Consider the following 22,933-nt stretch of genomic DNA (forward strand, 5'->3'; position numbering starts at 1 on the left):
TTAATTTATCATTTTTAAGTTTTACTTTATTAAAATCTTCTATCAGACATGATTTTACTAAAATTCTTTTTATTTCTAAATTTTTATTTTTTAATTTATTATTTTTACTTTTTAATTTGTATATAGACTTTGCCATATATATAATACCTAATAAAGCTGATTAGGAGGTAAGAGGCATACCTCACTTACCATATCAGACTTGAAGCCTGACTCTCCCTCTGCTTCGTTGTATTCATTAGAAGTCGCTCCCCCTTCATCGATGTTGGCTTCTGATGTACTTTGTCCTTCATAGCTCGCCATCAGTGCTAGTCCAACATATTCTTGTATTTCGGACTTAGATGATGAACTGTCATCCCAAGTAGCTTTCAGATTCTTGTGCTTCTTGGGTATCTTGATTTTATCCTTCTTGAGTTCTGGGCAACCCTCTTTTAAGTGTCTTTCCTTTTGACACTGGTAGTAACGAACATTTTGTTACGCTCCGCAAGTGTACGGAAATGTCGCAAGTAATATAAAAGATTATCGTATCCACAGGGACTGGAATACACATTAGAAATGTCTCAATGCGAATTAGCTAAACAACTATCCAATTGTTTCAAATGCAAAGTGAAGGTAAACAAATCTAATATTAAAGATTAACAAACAAGAGTTTAGTGTTTTGGGTTATGATAAATGGAGATTCTAGGAGTTTCGGTTTCTTTGTAAGATTTCTTGAATGTAAATGGTTCACCAATTCTTATCCCTCAATTGCCAAACACTAGTAGAAAGTTGCCGGTTCTCTCTTGCAATAGATAACCGGCTAAGCACTGAGAAATGTATCTAAATATGATCAATTAGACGTGAACCTACGTTGTCCTTACACAGAAGCGCACCTATTACTATGCCTTCCTCGGATATCAACATAGAAGCCCACAACTTATTAATCTATCAAGATACAAGAAACTAATCACAAGATCCATCCTACTCTCTTGAATATTCCTATTTCCTCTTCAAGATTATCTCTCAAACGTCCTTACACGGGCTTGCACCATCACGTGGATCCCTCGGATGATCGAGTGAGAGTTTATCTTTACAAAGTCCACAAGAAATCCAAACAATCAATCAAGAATGAGAATTAAGCACAAATCACCATTAATCATTCAAGATCTAATTGATACAAGCAAGACAATGTCATTGAAACAAGAAATTGGCAAATCCACAAGAGATTACATCAATCCATCATACAAATACTCCCTTAATCCTAGAATACAAGATCTACTCCATGAATCGAGGAAGAATACCCGAAGAAATAAAGATTACAAGCATTTCTTAAATCCCCAATCCAAGAAACCAAGAAAAGGGGAAAAGAGAAAACTTATCTACGAAGAAGCCTCGTCTTCGGATCCAATCCTCGCTCCGGAGTCGAAATCGTCAAGAACTCCCCTCGAATCGCCCAGAAATCCTCCCAAGAATGGGAGGAAACCACCAAATCTTGCCTTCTCCCAAAGGGGGAGAGATCCCCTTTCAATTCATGAAGGAGGGTTTAAATAGAGGAGGAAATCGGGCGCCACACGGCCCCATGACACGGCCGTGTGAGATTCACACGACCATGTCCAGTTCCTTCTCTGCTAAAGCTGCACGGCCGTGTAACTCACACAGCCATGACCCTTCTGTTATCTGGAAATGCTACACGGCCGTGTGGTGCACACGACCACCACCTGCTTGGCCTCTGGAAACCTCACACGGCCATGTAGATCTACACGGCCATGTAAGACATCTGCTCTAATTTCTTCAAATCAAGACACGGCCGTGTGAGATTCACACGGCCATGTCCTAACGTTACACCGTGTGTGGTACACGGCCTGATGCTCTCTCCCTTCAATTCCTTCCAAGCTTGTCCGAGGACGCATAATCTTCACCAATTTTGACTCCTGTGTACAGAAAATGCACAAAAATCAGATCTCCGAACCAAAAGAGTAAATATGCTAAAAGGAAAGCTGGAAGTATAAAAATGCATAGATCAAGCATGCTCAAAGTATGTAAATGTGCGTAAAAATATGCATAAAAGAGTATATAATCTACGCACATCATACCCCCAGACTTAAACCTTTGCTTGTCCTTAAGCAAAATGCTACAGTCTAAATTCATATGTTCTACAACACATTCATAAAACCTAGTGCACTTTCCTAACTCTATCAAAAAGTTTCATTAACAAGCGTGATCATGGAAACAAGTAAAGTATGATTCAAGCATAAGAATCTTGTGCACAGTGTAAAAGTAACTCAACACCCTTCAAGTTTCAATCCATGTCATAGTCAAGTCGTCATCAAATTTGAATTCCTAGTGTTTCCAGTGAAAGACAAGTAACCAGTGATAGACACTTACTCACCATTCACTTGGTTCATATTTCTCAACTAACCCGAGGTCTCAAAGGTGTGCTCAATCTCAAGGGAAGTTAAGCAGTCATTTCCCCAGTAACCTAACTCGGTCTCAAAGGGGTGACTTGCTAGATTCCACTCATGACAACTGTTTTTTATATCACTTATTTTTTTATTTTTTTTATAAGTGTTTGCATTGTGCAAAACTTATTCACAAATGTACTTTTAGCACACATGTTGGGATATTTTGATTTTTCCAAATGAGCTTTAATGATTTGAGCCTCATCCAGTAACCAAAATGGAAGTTGAGAAATCACCATGGAAACCAAGTACTAAGCAAATAAGATGAATCATGACTATTTCAATGACATCAACTATTCAAGCATCAAGCACAAGTGTAGTGAAGATAAACTCCTTAAGGTTGAACCAAAATTAAAACTCATCACCATAAGATTCTTAGCTTATTAATGCTTCCCAAGATAGAAAAAAAGAACTACACAAAGTTTACTACTAGCATCATTCGAACATCATGAATCAAGACAATAATCGTGCTAACATTTCACTTGAATCCAAGAAAGCATATAAGTGAAGATTTGATGTTCTCAAAGATTTTTTTTTTTTGCCATGATTATTTCAAAAACAAGCAAAATAAAGCAACAAGCAATGAAAATATGAACCAACATGAAAAACTAACAAAAACTAAAAACTGAAAACCAAACTAAACAGTACATGACACCCCCCCAGACTTAAACTTTTCATCGTCCCGATGAAATCAATATGGTGGAGGAGGTGGACGAGGGAAAGGAGGTCTACGACGTGGTTGGCCAATAGGAAAACTAGGAAAACCTGGAATCTCACCCAAGGATCTATGATACTCATATAAAGCATCTACTTGTTGGCTAGTAAGCATCATGCTCTGCATAAAATCTCTCATCCTAGCCTGATCAGTATCATAATCCTGCACAAACTCAGCCACTTGACCTTGAAAATTCCTCGTAAACTGAAAATGATTTTGTACCTCCCTAAACTGATCATCAGATAAAGAGAAGCGCCCCTCCAACATTTTTCGTTGGGAATCTTGCTTCTCATGAAGTGATTCTAGAGACGTACGAAAATATGAAAAATCAAACCTAGAAGATCCCGTGCCATATGCAAAAGAATGCCTAGCGGACTCCATAAAACTAGAAGGCTGCGGGTGTCCATATGACGAGGGCTCATGATGTGGCTCAGTGTCTCCAGGTATAGAAGGGTTATCCTTAAAATCTAACTCAGAAATTACCCAAGTAGTCGGGTTATGAATAGTAGTTCGTTCAGGAAAAGGAAGGGGTAAAGGAGAACCACTCCTCCTAGGAAACGCGAAACCATTCTCATCCCGAACGATCATTTTCATAGCAAGACATGCATCAATGTCAATCATGTCATTACCATGAATTATTTCTAACCCATCAACATCAAGATTTAAATTATAAGCTATTCGGGTAATCAAACCACCAAAAACAATTGATCCCGATGATGCCCTAGCAGATCTTAATAAGGTTTGAACAAAATGAAAACCAGAATCAAATTCAACCTTATAAAGCATAACCCATAAAGCATAAAGCTCTATCTTTTTAACTACCCCATCACTCTCTCCCCTACCAAAAATAGTTTTACCCATGACTCTATGTAGATACCTAAAGATGGGGTTTTACATATGGGAGGCCTTAGCTCTTGAAGGCTCATAAGATTGATCTAACCCAGTTATTGCATTCCAAAAATGATTCCAATTAAACCTTGGATCAAACCTACGAGGGCTACCGGTGGTTAATCCAAAACAAGAATTAAAGTCACTAAATGCCCATAGAAATTCTTGATTCATTAGTCTAAATGAGATTTTTCCAAAATAATCATCTTCATTAGTAAAATGGACATCCAATGAACTTAAAAATTCCAAAACAAGACGAGGATATGTAGGCAAATGTGTGTACATAATATCACTCCAATCCAAAAACCCAATCATCAAATCTACATCTTCCCTAATTCCAAGCATATCAAGAACAGTTGGGTCCATATATCTAGTACACACTATCTTTCTATTGACAAGAATTGCAAATCTAGTTACTTGATCATCATTTCTAGACACAATATTGAATTCATTGTCATTACCTTCGTTGCGTGAAGTCCTTTTGCCTTTGCCCTTCACTGGTTGTTTTCCTTTGTCCCTTGATGGCTCCTTCTCTTTGTCTCCACTGGATCCACCACCTCCTTTGCGAAGTTTCTTCAAAATATTGGACATCTTGATGAGTTTAGATAGGGGAAGAATTATCTAGGGTTGGAAAAATGGAACTCAAAGAACAAAACTTCAAAGAGCAAAGATCTTAGGTTAGGAGAACAAAAAGTCCAAGTCTTAGAGAGGAGGAGAATCCGGATCTAAGAGATCTTGAGAGATTAGAGAGGAGTTTTTAAGAGATTGGGAGAGAAAGATATGTTTTGGAGAGTTGGGGGGTGTGCGGAACACGACCAAGATCTGGCCGTGTAAGGTAGAAAGAAGACTTTAATAACTCTCCTACACGGGCCGTGCAGATCCACACGGCCTCCCCCTCTTCCTTCTCTGGATTCTTCGCACGGCCGTGTCTGGGACACGACCTCTCCATCTTTCTTCTCTGGATTCTTTACACGGCCGTGTTTGAGACACGACCTCTCCATCTTTCTTCTCTGGATTCTTTACACGACCGTGTTTGAGACACGGCCTAGACCTTTTTCTCCTCGGGAGATCCTACACGGCCGTGTCTGGATGACATGGCCCAAGCACTTCCCTTCTCTGCAACCTTTGCCTGGCCGTGTATAGCACACGGCCGGGCTCTGTTTTGCACCTAACCTAAAAACAAAATCAAAAGAATGCATCAAACTAAAAGAAATTAAAATACAAATCAAAACTAACTAAAAGAACCCTTGGGTTGCCTCCCAAGAAGCGCTTGTTTAAGGTCTTTAGCTCGACCAAACTTGATCATTCACTTCTTTTCCTCGCCCTTGGAGGACAGATATACTTTTCGTTTTTGTTGGGAGATCTTCTCCCAACATCTTCCACCACATTGTCTCCTTCGTTTGGTGGCCTTCCATGAGGATGGAAATTCCATTCCTCAAGTTTATAAATGCTTGTCCTGCTACAAGCATTTAAAAGAGACGAGACATGGTTAGAGATATTAGATAAATCATATTCCAACCTTTCCTTACCAATTACCAAAGAAAGCTTATGATTTTTGACATCAATTATAGCTCCAGCTGTAGCAAGGAAAGGTCTTCCTAATATGATAGGAATCCTGGGGTCCTCTTCCATGTCCAACACGACAAAATCTGTGGGAATAACATTCCCATCCACCTCTACTGGCACATCTTCTATAATACCCAAAGGGTACCTGCAGGAATGATCGGCAAGTTGAAGTGCCATAGTAGTAAGTTTAATATTTTTGAGACCTAATTTATTACAAATTGAATAGGGAATGAGGCTAACACTTGCCCCCAAATCACAAAAAGCTTTTTCAAAAAATTCTTTTCCTATGTTGCAAGGAATATAAAAGCTCCCTGGGTCCTTTAGTTTTGGGGAAGTGTTCTTCTCCAAAATAGCACTACATTCCTCACTAAGCGCAATGGTCTCAACCTCTCCTCTTCTTCTCTTGTTTGACATGAGATCCTTCAGGAATTTGGCAAATCTAGGCATTTGAAGAATAGCATCAATAAGAGGTACCTCTACACAAATTTCCTTAACTTTTTCTAAAAACTTGCCAAATTCTTCATCTTTCTTGAGCATTGTAAGTCTCTGAGGAAAAGGGACAGCTTTGCTCTGATGGTTCAGTGGAAGAGTCTCTTCAACCTCAATGGTACTCTCCTCATTAGCTTGAATCTGATTTGGTATAAGAGGAGAGAGCTCTTCTTCTTTTTGTATCCCTTTTGAAGCGGTCACTTGGGAGTCTCCCAAGGTCCGTCCGCTCCTAAGCTCAATTCTATTGCAATGCTCCATAGGATTCACATCAGGTTTTCCTGGAAGTTGTCCTGGTGCTCTGGATGATGAGGAAGCTAGTTGGGCAATTTGACTATCCTGGATCTTTTGATGCTTTTCAGAATTATCCATTCTCTGAATGAGCTTTGCTAAATCTTGCTTCATTTCATTCTGACTTGAGATAATTTCTTCAAGCATCTTTTCAATATTTGACTTTGGTAAGCCTTGAGAAGATAGATGTTGAACATTTTGTTGCCCAGCTTGAAAATTTGGTCTTGCCCCCATAGATGGTCCTTGATCTTGATTATTTCTATAAGAAAAATTGGGATGGCTCTTCCATCCAGGGTTATAAGTATTTGAGTATGGGTTGTTCTGCCTTTGATTGTAACTCATGATTGCATCACATTGTTCCAGTTGATTGATTTATGCAGTGATAGCTCCCAATGGGCATGAGTCATTTGAGTGCTCTGAACTCCCACATACTTCACAAGATGTACTAATAGCATTGACCATATTAGCACTAGTCCCCATATTCTCAAATTTCTTTGTAAGAGCGTCTAATTTTGCTGACAAAAGAGTGACTGCATCTACATCAAACTTCCCTGATGCTTTAATTGCTGGGTTTATAGAAGAATAGTCACCACTTCTTTCATTTGCCCATTGATGATGATTTTGTGCTACACTGTCAATAATTTCTTCAGCTTCATCTAAACTTTTATTCATAAGTGCCCCTCCAGCAGCTGAATCAAGGGACACTTTGGTATGATAGTTGATACCATTATAAAAAGTGTGCAACACTAACCATCTTTCCAACCCATGATGTGGGCATTGTCTGAGCATACTATTATATCTATCCCATGCTTCAAAAAGAGATTCTGAGTCAGTTTACTTGAAGCTTGCAATTAAATTCCTCATATGAGCTGTTTTGCTTGGTGGATAGAATTTATCAAGAAACTGTTGCTCACACTGCTCCCAAGTGGTGATGCTATTAGGGGCCAAAGAATTCAGCCATTGCTTTGCCCTATCTCTTAAAGAAAACCCAAATAATAATAATCTAACTGCTTCTGAAGGAACTCCATTCATTTTCATGGTACCACATATTTCATAAAAGACCTCTAAGTGTTGATTGGGGTCTTCATGAGGTCCTCCACCAAATTGGTTCTGCTGCACCATAGATATAATTGCGGGTTTGATCTCAAAGTTATTAGCTTCCACTGAAGGTCTTGAAATACTAGATCAAAAACCTCTTGAATAAGGTGCTGCATAATCCTTGAGTGGTCTATTCGCCATGTTCAAATGTTCCTGTTCTTCAATTTGCCTTTACAGAATTCTTCTTTTATGGAAAGTTCTGTCAATCTCAGGGTCAAAAGGAACGAATTCCCCTGCAAAGTTAGATCTTCGCATACACAAGAACAAGATAGCAAATGACAATTCAACAGAAAAAGAAAAAAAAAGAATAAAAAATGCAGAATTGAATTTGTACCAAAAGAATTAACAAGAAGTAAAAGTTATACAAGAAAGTAAAAATAGAAATCTAATGATTAGTTACAACTATGCAATATGAAAGGAAAACAAATGTTATGTTTAGTCTAACTCAATTGATAATTCCTAATGTTATAGCGCAGTCCCCGGCAACGGCGCCAAAAACTTGTTACGCTCCGCAAGTAATATAAAAGATTATCGTATCCACAGGGACTGGAATAAGCACTAGAAATGTCTCAATGCGAATTAGCTAAACAACTATCCAATTGTTTCAAATGCAAAGTGAAGGTAAACAAATCTAATATTAAAGATCAACAAACAAGAGTTTAGTGTTTTGGGTTATGATAAAGGGAGATTCTAGGAGTTTCGGTTTCTTTGTAAGATTTCTTGAATGTAAATGGTTCACCAATTCTTATCCCTCAATTGCCAAACACTAGTAGAAAGTTGCTGGTTCTCTCTTGCAATAGATAACCGGCTAAGGACTGAGAAATGTATCTAAATATGATCAATTAGACGTGAACCTACGTTGTCCTTACACAGAAGCGCACCTATTACTATGCCTTCCTCGGATATCAACATAGAAGCCCACAACTTATTAATCTATCAAGATACAAGAAACTAATCACAAGATCCATCCTACTCTCTTGAATATTCCTATTTCCTCTTCAAGATTATCTCTCAAACTTCCTTACACGGGCTTGCACCTGTCACGTGGATCCCTCGGATGATCGAGTGAGAGTTTATCTTTACAAAGTCCACAAGAAATCCAAACAATCAATCAAGAATGAGAATTAAGCACAAATCACCATTAATCATTCAAGATCTAATTGATACAAGCAAGACAATGTCATTGAAACAAGAAATTGGCAAATCCACAAGAGATTACATCAATCCATCATACAGATACTCCCTTAATCCTAGAATACAAGATCTACTCCATGAATCGAGGAAGAATACCCGAAGAAATAAAGATTACAAGCATTTCTTAAATCCCCAATCCAAGAAACCAAGAAAAAGGGGAAAAGAGAAAACTTATCTACGAAGAAGCCTCGTCTTCGGATCCAATCCTCGCTCCGGAGTCGAAATCGTCAAGAACTCCCCTCGAATCGCCTAGAAATCCTCCCAAGAATGGGAGGAAACCACCAAATCTTGCCTTCTCCCAAAGGGGGAGAGATCCCCTTTCAATTCATGAAGGAGGGTTTAAATAGAGGAGGAAATCGGGCGCCACACGGCCGTGTGAGATTCACACGGCCATGTCCTCTTCCTTCTCTGCCAAAGCTGCACGTCCGTGTGACTCACACGGCCAGGACCCTTCTGTTCTCTGGAAATGCTACACGACTGTGTGGTGCACACGACCACCACCTGCTTGGCCTCTGGAAACCTCACACGGCCATGTAGATCTACACGGCCATGTAAGACATCTGCTCTAATTTCTTCAAATCAAGACACGGCCGTGTGAGATTCACACGGCCATGTCCTCTTCCCTTCCTGTTAAAACTACACGGTCGTGTGTGGTACACGACCTGATGCTCTCTCCCTTCAATTCCTTCCAAGCTTGTCCGAGGACGCATAATCTTCACCAATTTCGACTCCTGTGTACAGAAAATGCACAAAAAGCAGATCTCCGAACCAAAAGAGTAAATATGCTAAAAGGAATACTTGAAGTATAAAAATGCATAGATCAAGCATGCTCAAAGTATGTAAATGTGCGTAAAAACATGCATAAAAGAGTATATAATCTACGCACATCACATTTCTTCTATTTCTTGTATTTTTTTATTCTACATTTCTTTAAATTTATTAGATCTAAATAATTTTTTGAAATTTCTTACCATATAAGCTTCTTGATCTTCTTCTGAATCTGACTTAGGTTCATCCTTCTTGGTTGCAGTTAGCGCCATAATCTGGCTTGAGTCTTTTGATGCCCCTGCACATATGGTTTCATGTAATTCAAGAGTAGAAAAAAGTTCCTCTAGGGTACTTACCTTCAGGTCTTTTGAGATGTAGTAGACGTCGATTATTGAGGTCCAATCTGGAGTTCTGGGAAATACATTGAGTGCGTAGCGTATCGTGTCCTGGTTGGTTACCGTTTCTCCGAGGTTTTCGAGTTCGACGATTAGTTCTTTTATTTTTGCGTGTAGATCGACTACCTTCTCACCGTTTTCTAGATGGATATTTATCAGTTTGTTCTGAAGTATATCTCTCCTTGCAAGTTTGGCTTCAGATGTGCCTTCATGGAGTTCCAGGAATTTTTTCCAGAGTTCTTTGGTTGACGAGTAGCTTCCGATGTGGTTGGCTTCTTGAGGCGACAACACGCTCAGCAAGTGATATTCCGCCCGATTGTTTTCTACGGAATCATTTTGTTCTTTCTTCGTCTGAAGACTTTCTTCTTTTTCCTCTCCATTTTGATTCGTAGGAGCTACAAAATCATATTTTATTATTAAATAAATTTCAAAATATGTTTTCAGAAATACCTCCATACGACGTTTCCAGTGTGTGAAGTCTCTCTCGAATTTTGGTGGAACAATTCTTGGTCCGACCATTAGTTGCTTTGCTTCGGTCGACGGTTAATCTTTCTGAAGTGTCCTTGCTCTGATACTACTTGTTGGTCCCGTTAGAGGCCGACAAGAGGAGAGGGGTAAATTGTCTTGAAAAAATAAATTAATCGTTTCTCGACTTATAGCTAAATTAAGAATACTTGTAATTAAAAAATAACGAGACTAATTAAACTGGAAATAGATATAAAGGAGTTACTTGGTTTGCAATCAAAAGATTGCTAATCCAAGGAGAATGAAGCGCACTATATGAAGATCTCATTCGGACGGAGTAGCCTCTTACAGCGTTAACAACACACAAAGAGAAATAGAGCAAACAGAAATGGATTATAAGTTTCAGCTTCTTGGACCAAGGCTATATTTATAGCCTTGGTCGGGCTTCCAGCCGCTTGAGAGGGGATAAAATTTTATCCCTTCTCGCATAGATCGCGTTGACCGTGATCTGGATAATCATCTAGGTCCAGGCACCTGGAGGGGTTCCGGACGCCTGGACCAAGAAAGTCAACAGAGTTGACTTTTTTGATCTGGGACCTCTGCTCCGGTTCAGCTCGTCTCGATTCAGGTCTTCCACTTCGGCTCCACTTGCTTGGGTGATCTCGACCATCCGAAAAAGGGTTCACCCGAATCCAAGTTCCGGCCTTCTCCTCGAGCAACATTCATTCCCAATTTCTCATTCCTCGAACGTCGCATACGTTCTTCTCGTCCGTCGGTGTACTCTTCCACGGCACCTCGTCCCTTGGACGCACCAAGCCTGTCGGTTCTCTCCCCGTGCCGTCCTTCTCGCTAGCCGCATCTTCCGCTCGACTTCCTGTGCTCCTAAGCTCTTGCACACTTAGACACAATGGTTAAACCAAACAAGACCTAACTCAACTTGTTTGATCACATGAAAACACCTTGGGGTTCCAACAAGTTATTCCCTGATAGGAGGTTATGATTCCCTAACATTGTCTTCGCCTAGTGCTTTCTGTCCCGCTCGGGTTGATCTAAGGATAGCTCAGGATGACCGTTCGGGTGTGCCACATGGCTCAAATCTTGATGAGGGAGGCGAGCTGTGGCGAGAGCCCCATCTTTCACGCTTGGATCACTAAAGGTCCGACCTAGAGCTGTCTTACTGAAAGTACCAGGCTTGACTATGCGGTCCGAGTTGAGGAAACTCGACCAATCCGGATAGGTCAGACATTACTCTAGACTGCATCTTGTGTCTCAGATTTAGGAACTTGATCTGTCTGTATCTGATCGGGAATTATGTAGCCGATGGCGTCAGACGGTCTAACTCCTTCTTCCTCCTAACTGCTGATTGCCACTTTCATTTGACTTCTGACCGCCACGTCTCCTTGACCTTGAACTATCCTTGATTGCCACATACCCTTGACTTCTGACTGCCAAGTCCCCTTGACCTTGGACTGTCTGGCCTATCGGACCTCACCTTTATGCACCGTATCACAAGCCTCCCCTCCAAGTCTAGTCGAAGGAGACTCAAGTTCGACTGACTAGATCCCAACTCAAGTATCATTTACTTCACCATTATGACTATAAATGTTGTTTCTTTTCCTAGACCATCAGTATTGTAACCTCTTTAATTGCTCAATCAACCTTGGGGGAAGGGCCACTTTAATCTCTATAGAAGTTGACTTCCCCCCTCTTCCTCTTTAAAAGGGGCTGACCTCCACCCACAGAGATTCCTTTAACTAATGCCCCTTAATCATGGATTTGGACTCCGAGTTGGATGAACTGCAACACCTTCGCCAACAATTGACTCATATGCCCCAATTGATTGCCTAGAAGGATACGACCTTAGCCGAGCTAATACAAGAGAGGGATCTTCAGTCTTCCCTTCATAGGGAAATTGAAGAAATCTAGCTAGCTGCTAAATCTCAGGCCTGTGCTGAGGTAGCGCTGAAACAGAAAGCATATTTAGACCTGGAGAGCCAAGCTCAATTGATGATCTATTTGAAAGAGAAATACACCTCTTTCATGTCCCTTCTGCAGGTAGAAGCGAAGATTAAAGATGAAACCATCACTCAACAACTGCGCACTCTTCAGTTGACTCAGGCTGAGTTAGAACAAGCTCGAATCCATCTTGGACAAGCAGGTCAAGCAGAACGCTATTGCCCAAGGTGTTGACTTACGACTGGCACTAGAAAAGAGCTCTGAGCACTTAGATGATCAAGAAATTAAACATTTAATTTTCTTTCTATAAATTTTAACCTAAAAAAAATAATTTATTCTAAGTAGGATTTTGGAACTCAATATATGTTTCTTCTTATTGGATTGATCAAGTATCTTTTAGGAACATATTTTGGTGATAACTTTCTAATTTGACCCTTATGGTATCTAATATACCAATTTAGTCCTTGATAATATCTAGAATATGAGCATGCAGAATTTTTTTATTTGTTCCTTTAAATTAGCATTTTTCAATTTTTAACTTATCTAGATCCTCTATTAAGTATGATTTTGCTAAGGTCCTTTTTATCTCTAAATTTTCATTTTTTAATTTGTCATTTTTAGTTTTCAATTTACACATTGATTTTTCCATTGATTTAATGCCAAAATATAGTTGATCAGGTGATAAGAGGCATACCTCACTTACCTTATCTGATCTAAAACTTGATTCTCTCCCTGCTTCACTGCATTCGTCTGTAGTCTCTCCCCTTTCGTCGATGGTAACTTCTGAGATGCTTGGTTCTTCATGGTTAGCCATCAGTGCTAGACCAACATATGCTTCTATTTATGACTTGGATGATAAGTTTTCATCTCGGGTGGCCTTGATATTCTTGTGCTTATTTTGCTTGGGCCTCTTGTTTTTTTTTTAGTTTCAGGCAGTCCTCCCTTATGTGTCCTTTCTTTTGACACTGGTAGCATCAAACCTTTCTTCTATTTCTTAGATTATTTCTGTTTTGCATTTCTTTAAATTTGTTAGATCTAAATTTTTCCTAAATTTCCTTACCATGTAAGCTTCTTGGTCTCCTTCCGGATCTGAGTCTGATTCGAGTTTGTCCTTCTTTGTAGCTCTGAGTGCCAAGTTCTAGCTTAACTCTCTAATTGATCCGGCACATCTGGATTCATTTAATTCGAAAGTCAAAAATAATTCTTCTATTGTACTTATCTCTAATTCCTTTGATATGTAGTTGGTGTCAATTATTGAAGTCCATTCTGGAGTCCTGGAAAAAGTCCTAGTTTGTTACCATTTCATCGAGGTTGACCAGTCTAGTGATTAGCACATTGATCTTCGTGTGTAGCTGGGCTACCTTCTCACCTTTTTCCAGACGTACGTTTATTAGTTGATTTCAAAGAAGGTATCGTCCTGCGAGGTTCGCTTCGGATGTGCCTTGGTGGAGTTCTAGAAATTTCTCCAAGAGGTCTTTAGCTGACGAGTAGCTTTGGATGCGGTTGACTTCTTGAGGCAGTAACACACTTAGTAGGTGATATTCTGCTCTGCTGTTAGCGATGAAATCACTTTGTTCCTTCTTTGTCCAGACGTACTCTTCTTTCCCTATGCCTTGTTGATCTTTTGGAACTATAAAATCATATTTAATAATTAAAAGAATTTCAAAGTCGATTTTTAGGAATGCCTCCATTCGATATTTCCATTGTGTGACCTCCCCCTCGAACTTTGCGGAATAAGGCTTGGTCTGGCCATTGATTTCTTGGCTTCGGTCGGTGGTTAGTCCTTCTAAAGCGTACTAGATCTGATACCAATTGTTGGTTCCCTGGAGGCTGGCTAGAGGGGGTGAAGAGCCCTGAAAGATACAAAAACCTTTCTCAACATATAGATTATTAGAGCAAACACTTGTATAAAAAGAATAAAAAATCATACAAATAAAAGATAGAGGCACAAAAAGAATTACTTGGTAGCAATCAGAGGATTGCTAATCCAAGGCAAGTGAATCACACTATGCAGATCTCCCTTGGGTGGAGTATTCTCTTACAAAGTTAATGGTTCACAAATAGTAGAAGAACAAAAAGAGAATGATTTACAAGTGTTGTTCTAGGTTACTAGATCAGGGATGTATTTATAGCCCTGATTGAGGCGCCTGGAAGGGTTCCAGGCGCCTAGACGTGGATAGAATTTTATCCTCATTGCATCAGATCGCGCCACAGTGTGTTTTGATATAATTTCTGGTCCGGGTGCTCGAAAGGGTTCTGGGTGCCCGGACTGTTAGGCACCTAGTTGATCTGGGCGCCTTGACCAAGTCAACTAGTAGGTTGAGTTTTCGGTCTGGGTTCTCGCTCCAACTCAGCTCGTTTGGGTGATTTTGGCCATCCAAAATAGGGCTCACCCAAACTTATTTCTCGGCCTTCTTGAGCAGTTTTCTGCTCCGACTTCTCGTCCTTCAAAAATGCCACGCGTCTCCTTCTCATCCGCCAGCATACTCTTTCGTAGTACCACATCCCTCGAACACACCGAGCTCGTTAGATCTCTCCCATGTTGTCCTTCTCACTAACTACGCCTTTCACTCGACCTCTTATGCTCCTAAGTTCCTATACACTTAGACACAAGACATCAAACAACAACAAGACCTAACTTGACTTAATTGATCACATCAAAATCATCACGGGGTACTTACAGATATTTCATCTATATTGGAATGATCAACTGCATTCATCGCATCGTGAATCATTGATTATATTGCATTCTCATTAGACGATGATTCTGTTAGATCAGTTATGTCAAATGAAGAAGCAATGACAAATAAGACTCTTTGTGACAGTACCAGTTGTAGAAATTTGGAATAAAACTATGTGTGTGTGTGTATTTTAATGGTATCCTCATTATGGAAAGCTTTATTTCTACATTCGTAATGATTACATGGATAATATAAATTAACACCATTCATATATTTTGGATGATTCTTAATAAAGTTCACAAACTCTTTAACTTTAGAAAAATATTCATTTCGAATAAATCTATTTTTTAATTTATTGTACATCCAAGTTTTGTTCATGTATATTGTAATTTAATCAGAATAAAATTTCTAACATTACCGACATAAGTACAAAATTTAGTAATTTTGTAATAATTTCTGTAACAATTATCATAAATGATCATGACCTAACTTATCTAATGTATCATCTATAAGAATTATGTAATAATTTCTATAACTTCAGGACAAAAATATCATATCAACATATCAAATAAATAATAAGAATAATCTCAAATGATAAATGACCAAGATAAGCATATTCTTAAGCATTAATTCATCAATATACGAGAGGTACTACAAATATGCATCCATATTTTAACTAAGCATGCCATGAACAGACAAAGAATAAGTACACAAGAAGTTGTTTAATCAAAAGAATCAAAAAATTCTAAATTGCCTTCGTCGAGTTAGAATTCGACTATAAAACCTACTATAAGTATATCATGGTAGTTTTTGTTGGGACCATGACGTCCATTAGAGGGGGGTGAATAGCGTCTCACCCAAATCGTTCGCTTCCTATAATGTTAGTGCACAGTGGAATACAAAATAAACTAACAAATAGAAAGCTACATTAAAACAAGAAGAATGAAGACAAGAAAACCACATAGACACGCACGTTTACATGGTTTGGAAATAAAGCTCCGACTCCATGGTCGTCCGTCAGGTGGATGATCCCGATCCATCTGTGGATGATTCCCCGGATAACTTTAGGCTAGCTCATGTAGCTCCTTGTGGGTGAGAAACCTCAACACAACTCGTACAAGACTACACTAGATCACTTCAGTACTTGCAGACTCTAATTAGGGTTAACCACCACTAATTTTGTCAACCATGCCTAAGCATCCCGAGCTCTATTAAATAGAGCTTGGAAAGAAAATACCAAGCTATTTTCTCGCCATCAGTCACTGGTAAAAACACCAGTCGACTAGTCCTAAGTGGAATTCGACCGTTACAGACCAATGACTCGATACCAGTCAACTAATGAAAACACCAGTCGACTGATCCACAGGGGTTTAATTAACAAAGACATTCTATTCGCTACCAGTCAACTATTACAGTAACTGCAACAGTAATTGTTAAAGTACCACAACAATAAAATCGCAGACATAGGATTTTTCCCTGAGAACAATCTCTCACATACTCGTCCTTCCTTGCATAACCTAAACCTAGCCTTCTAGCCTCTTCCATCGGCCTTACGCCCCTCGGATGCCTTCATATCCTTTACACTTTGCCTTTTGGAGCTTCCATCGACCTTGCCATTGTTGTTGGGTATTTCTTTGTTAAGAGGTCGCACCTCTGGGACTTTATCCATGGCCAAGTCACACTAGGACTTAATTTGCCAATACTACATGCTTGGACTTACATCGCCAAGACTCACCCTTGGACTTTCTTCCTTTGCCAAGATCACAATTGGAATTTCCTTGTTGTACCTGTATCCTGCATACTTACAATACATATCAAATACAATAATCTAACTTAAACCTTTGCCCAAATATCAAAACTTAGGGCACCTAGATTGCTCCAACAATCTTCCCCTTTTTGATATTTGGTAACCTGTTTAAGTTAGGCAAATAATGTAGCAATACATATGAAAATAAATATGCAAATCAACTCATGCATAAACATGGAACATAACCCTTGGCTCCCCCTTCACCTAAGCTTCCCCTTAAGCTAGGATTTATTGCAAAAGTGTATAGGTTTCCCACTTAAATTCAACACTTCTCCCCCTTTGTCATACATCAAAAAGAGCTACAATAATATCCCGATTATATGACTCTTTAACCTATAATGACCATAAACATCATGTATTAATCCCCCATAAGATTACATACATGTTCAACACTCTTTTGGTCATTTTTTAATGTTTAAAAATATTTTCAATCTGTATAAGTCGACTACCATAAGTCCCAGTTGATTGCCATCATTAAAATGAGCTTACAGAGACATTCTGTTCTCATGATAAATGTTACCAATCGATTGGTATAGTTACCAGTCGATTGGTACACTATTTCAGCCAAAAATAATATTTCTAACTCAACTTTAGAAATGCACTAAAAATTTCACAGACCTCCAAATTTTTTTAAATTTTATGGATCGGTCTATTTTATCAATGTCTATTTGAAAAAAATATATACAAAAATATATTTATCACAGATCCTAAGATTCATATAAAACTCTAAACTAGCTAAATGGTTTAATTTAACATTGACCTAAAGTTCTAGTTTTGACTTCCTCTTGAAGTTTCTGTCCATACTAAACCATAATACATCTCTAGCATTAGTTTATATGACATCTATACATCAAAAACTAATTTTCATGCAATATGAACCTAATTTATATTTCCATGCATGATATCATCCCAATTGTACCAATCAACTAGGTTAGAGACTTTAGTCCGTCTCCTAACCACTTGGTACTATACATTTGATGGTCCATCTACCATGGGTTCCAAAGGCTCTTTGAGCTCCTAACCTTAGGGCTCTTAATCTTAGTCACCTCCCTAGATGACTCATCCAATATGGCTATACTCACATGGTGCATCATAGGTGTCTTCTTCTTCTTGACCTTGGACACCTTGTCCTTAGTTAACTTCTTCTTGTCTTTAATCTTGGACACCTCATCCTTGCCATAAATATATGCAACTCTAGAATATTTCTTCTTATTATCCTTGGATGATTCTACCTTCTCCTTGGTCTCTCCTTCCATACTAATGTTATGTACCACCTTAGCACTTGACCTCCTTTTGATTTTAGAGGGACCCAATTTGACATTTTTGGGTCTTTAACCACCCAAATACATGTCAAGTCCTCTAGGTCCAATAATGAACATATCTAAGACTTTCTCTAACCTATCAAGCTTTTCCTTTAAATCTTGATTTTCCAATTCTAGGTTTTTAGCCCTAGAATCAACATGTCCATCATGGACATTCCTAGACCTACCTTTCCTAGGCATATGTCTCCCCTTCTTGGGATTAATACCTAGGTTATCAACCACCTTCCACCCCTTAGGCAAGGTAGATTGTTTCTTGTTAGGTCCAACCTTACATGATTTTCTTGAGTTATCTACCATGATAAACCTATTCCTATCATTTTATCTAAATCCATAATTATGCATGGGTACATAATTTTCAATATTCCAAACAAGCATGAAGGAATTTGAACTCGGATTAAACTTCAAAATAGGGATTACCTTCCCTTTTACCTTTGAAACTCCTACTTGACTTGAGCTTCTTTTCTTTTCCCATTTCTTTAAGTGCGTCAATTTCTTGAGTTCTCCTCTCCTTGGGTACTTCATGTGGTAGTGCCCCCACTCACCATATGTGAAACACCTAATTTGCTTCTTCTCCTTGACTGCATCCCTACAACCCACGTTAGTTCTTAAAGCAACTTTACCGGATTTAGGGATTCCTCCTTTACCTTTTTGAGTGAAGGACACCTACTCTTGTAGTGCCCCATCTTACCACACTCAAAATAATTTGATGTGGTCCTTTATTGTCTTCTCGGTAGTTGAGGTAGAGGGTTGAGCTTCTAAGATCTCCTCTTCCTTAGATTGCTCTTCTTCCTCTTCACTTGAAGATGTAGACGGTTCCACTTCTTCCTCCCTTGAAGATGTGGATGATACCTCCTCATTTTCTTTCTCCTCCTCGAATGTTGAGCACGTGTTAACATCCGATTGGTCCTTCCCTTGGACCAATGAACCCTTCTCCTTGGGTTCCTCCACTCTTTGGAGTTGTGTAGTATCTTTATGGAGCGTAATCACCTTGCTATAAAGTTCATGAGCACTCTTGTACTCACCTACATTCAATACAACATTAGGAGATAATAAATTTATTAAAATTCTAGTTACCTCCTTGTCCGCCTCTGATCTTTGCTCCTCGGTCCAATACCAAGCCCGAAGGCATTTTTCCTTCTTATCGATTAGAGTCTTGAATGGCTCTTCTAGTACCATTCAATGGTTCCACTCCATTTGGAACCATATCTCCAAGAACAACGCCCAATAGCCGAAGTCTTCACTCTTATAAGGAGGTGGGATCCGGATGTCTCATTCTAGCGGACCTTCTGACTCCATCTTCTTCTTCCTCTAACAGCTCTCTTGGTGATTAGTCTAGCAAGAGCTAATCTAACTCTGATACTACTTGTAGGGACCTTGACATCCACTAGAGGGGGGGGGGGGTGAATAATGTCTCGCCCAAATTGTTCACTTCCTATAATGTTAGTGCACAGTGGAATACAAAACAAACTACCAAATAGAAAGCTAAATTAAAACAAGAAGAATGAAGACAAGCAAACCACAAAGACATGCTCGTTTACATGGTTTAGAGATAAAGCTCCTACTCCACGATTGCCCGTAAAGTGTATGATCTCGATCTATTGGTAGATGATTCCTCAGAGAACTTCCTGCTAGCTCGCATAGCTCCTTGTGGGTGGAGAAACCTCACCACAACTCGCACAAGACCACACTAGATCAGTTGAGCACTTGGAGACTCTAATTAGGGTTAACCACCACTAATTTTGTCAACCATGTCCAAGCACCCCGAGTTCTATTAAATAGAGCTCGGAGGAAAACACCAAGTTATTTCCTGCCACTAGTCGACTGGTAACTATTACAGGCCAACGGCTAGATATCAGTCGACTAATGAAAACACCAGTCGAATAATCCACATGGGTTGAGCAAACAGAGGCATTCTGTTCGCTATTGGTTGACCGATAAAAATACCAATTGTTCGCTATTGGACGTAGCAGAGGAGAATAATGGTACGAGAAGTAAGTCGACAGGTTGAGTATATCCAAGAGACGAGAAGCTGGATCTTTTTCCTTCCATGTTCAATTCTAGGAGAGCAATGGAGCAAAATGATAGAGTAAGGTTACTCATTTCGATTCTTGAGGAATGTGTCAATCATTTGTTATCGTCCATTTTAATTACCTTGATACCGAAACCTAAGTGGAAAGTTATAAAAGTACATGATCAATTAAGTGGATGACAAAAACACATCGATCCTTCGATTAATTCAGCTGTTTACAATCTCATCCCTTCAATTACATATATGAAGGAATTTAACTGACGACATTTATTTTATTAATGACAATGAAAGTACGTGACCGAACATTCAATTATTATTATAAATTATAATTAAGAAGGTAGACGAGTTAGCATTTTTGCGACAAGAAAGGGATGGCGTATGGTCCTCTGATGATGCCATCCGAAATGGCATGGTATGTCGCCTCCGTCGGGTGAAATCCCTCCCAAGAGGCATGGTTTAGTGGATTAGGACACACGGGTCCAGTCGCGTTGCACGGATACCCATTTCCTCCACAGCAAGCAATAAATGGCACAGTGATACCTACACCAACGCCACAATATTACAAACACGATCATTCATTAAATTGATATTTTAAATTTACTTAAAAAGTAATTAAAATTCAAGGAATTAATTAACAAGTCTAATGCATAATGTGTGTGTATAGTATATATACCGAATTGGGCTTGGTTGGAGAACATCCTGATGCCAGAGTTGAGGTAATCTGCATAGGCGATGTTGACATTGGGAAATTGTCCTTTAAGTCTGTCTAGCTCGGTTTGCAAGTGGTTGTTATGGTACTCGGAGAAATTGTTCATCCATATAAGGCAGCCATTCCTGTCGTAGTCGCTTGGCTTGTCACTGCGATACTGCCCTAGCCATGCGGGGATGCAACCGATCGGTAGGTTACCAGGGACGACAAAGGTTTTCGCGCCTAGTCCAATCAAAGTCTATATATATATGTATATGCAAGGAAGAAACAGTAATTAATTAATTAATTAATAGAATGAAAGACGCAAGCAACGAATCAGTCTATATATATATATATATATATATATATATATATATATACCATTTAATTAATTTGTGATGTGCATATGAACTTACAGTGATGGCAGAGCCTATGGCTTGAACAACTGAGGGCACAATTTGAATGAGTTGATTATAAGGCAGTCCCTTGCCGAGTCCTGCGTTGTAGTCGTTGCCACCGATCTCCCCCATCATGATCAACGAATTGGCCAAGAAGTTGGGGTCTAACATTTATTTATGATTATCAAACAAAGATTAAGAATGGAAAATAATAATAATAATAATAACAATTGAAACTATAGCGATCATATTAATATCCAGTGAGACGGGTTTATTAAATCCTCAAAGCACGAGTTTAATTAATTGATCACAGTTTATATAGATATATATATATGTATACCTCTGAATAATGGATCTGTTTGGACAAATTTTTGGAACCATTGAATTTGATCGGGCAAAGTATTGTTCCAGTTCGGGTTACTTTTCACTGCGACCGCCCCTCCAAAGGCAAAGTTGGCTCCCTTGGAGAAGTCTCCTCCGACAAGGAAGGGCGGCACGAACGGCAACCCAAGACTTTCCGCTATAACGAATATCAATAAATATTAATTAATTAATTAATTAATTAATTAATTAATATATAAGATTCATGTGATCCAAATCGCGCTGCATCATTAATTGACCAACCGATGAAATCTAGGATGATTCTGCCGTCGCAGTAGCGACCTGTGGCCTTGTGGAAGTAGGTGGTTCCATACGGCGGATTGGAGAGGGCACTGTTGACGAACATGTGCGCGGCGTTGCCAGTGTCCTGCAGCGAGTCGCCGAAGCTAAATATGGCGGAGAAGCAGCTGCTTGCCTGGTGGGCTTCCAGCAACAAAAGAAGGGTGGTGGTTGCTGACAAGATCTGAAAAAACGAGAACGAAGAAGAAGCCATTTTTATTTGTACGTATCTTGCTTAGCTTCCACTGAGAATGCATGTTACGTTCTTCAGCCCTTATATACATACTATACACTTAATTTCTTGTCATATAAATAAACACTAGTAATTTGGAAACAAAATCTAGCACTAAATTCAATATTAATTGGGGAAAATATTCTCTCCTTATAATTTTCTTTTGGAAAACTTTATAAATTTGGGACACGAATCACTATTTTACATTTTAGTTGTGGTTGGTAATCGGGATTATAATGTCATTAGGATTATATTATCAAATTAATTAGTATAATTTTAAACCTATAATGTAATGTAATGTAATTTAGATTATAAAAAATAATAAATTTTTATAATTTAAATTACAAGACTAATGGTATGCAAAAAATTATATTCTTTATAAAAAAATAATATACAAAAGTATAATCACTCCTGTAATCAAGATTATATGCATAATATATAATTCTTTTATTTAATGTAATACTAATTATATTACATTATAAATTTTATTATATTACAAATTTAATTACATTATCCCTAACTAAATCAGGGGTGTGTTTATGGATATTCTGTCTTTATATCATTTTCCATAATATTTTTAATGATTTTATGATAATTAATTAAAAAAAAAAGAAAGAAAGACTGCGTTATAAGTAAATTAATAAAGATACCCATTATAACTTTAAAATTAGGATATAAAATCCAAAATCATTATAAGGAGAGGGTGTTTAATAATGGAACCTTTTCCTTCTTAAAATACCGTTTAGTTTGATCCAAATTTAATGGATGCCAAAATAGAGTCTTTTTTTAAAAAAGGCTAGATTAGCTTTTGATATATCTTATTATTATTTAAAACTCTTGATAATTTTCTAAATTTATA

General features: G+C 38.6%; 1 protein-coding gene across 1 annotated transcript; it reads right to left on the minus strand.

The window, feature by feature from the left end:
- Window positions 1-20,442: 20,442 nt before the first annotated feature.
- LOC122042174 (GDSL esterase/lipase At1g28600-like) lies at window positions 20,443-22,056 on the minus strand. Its single transcript, XM_042602555.1, has 5 exons — window positions 21,807-22,056; window positions 21,523-21,702; window positions 21,201-21,346; window positions 20,770-21,043; window positions 20,443-20,636 (listed from the first exon to the last, which is right to left on the minus strand). Exons 1-5 carry the CDS (start codon window positions 22,054-22,056, stop codon window positions 20,443-20,445), a joined length of 1,044 nt encoding a protein of 347 aa, XP_042458489.1.
- Window positions 22,057-22,933: the final 877 nt, after the last annotated feature.

This window comes from Zingiber officinale, chromosome 1B, assembly GCF_018446385.1.
Source record: "Zingiber officinale cultivar Zhangliang chromosome 1B, Zo_v1.1, whole genome shotgun sequence".
In the NCBI taxonomy this organism is placed as follows: domain Eukaryota; kingdom Viridiplantae; phylum Streptophyta; class Magnoliopsida; order Zingiberales; family Zingiberaceae; genus Zingiber; species Zingiber officinale.

Bases quoted from the DNA above. Each gene is read 5' to 3' on its own strand.
- LOC122042174 (XM_042602555.1), bottom strand. From the start codon at position 22,056: ATGGCTTCTTCTTCGTTCTCGTTTTTTCAGATCTTGTCAGCAACCACC. The intron at 21,703-21,806 runs GTTGGTCAATTA...TATTCGTTATAG, and splicing joins AATCATCCTAGATTTCATCG to CGGAAAGTCTTGGGTTGCCG. The intron at 20,637-20,769 runs GTATATATACTA...GCGTTGGTGTAG, and splicing joins CTCCAACCAAGCCCAATTCG to GTATCACTGTGCCATTTATT.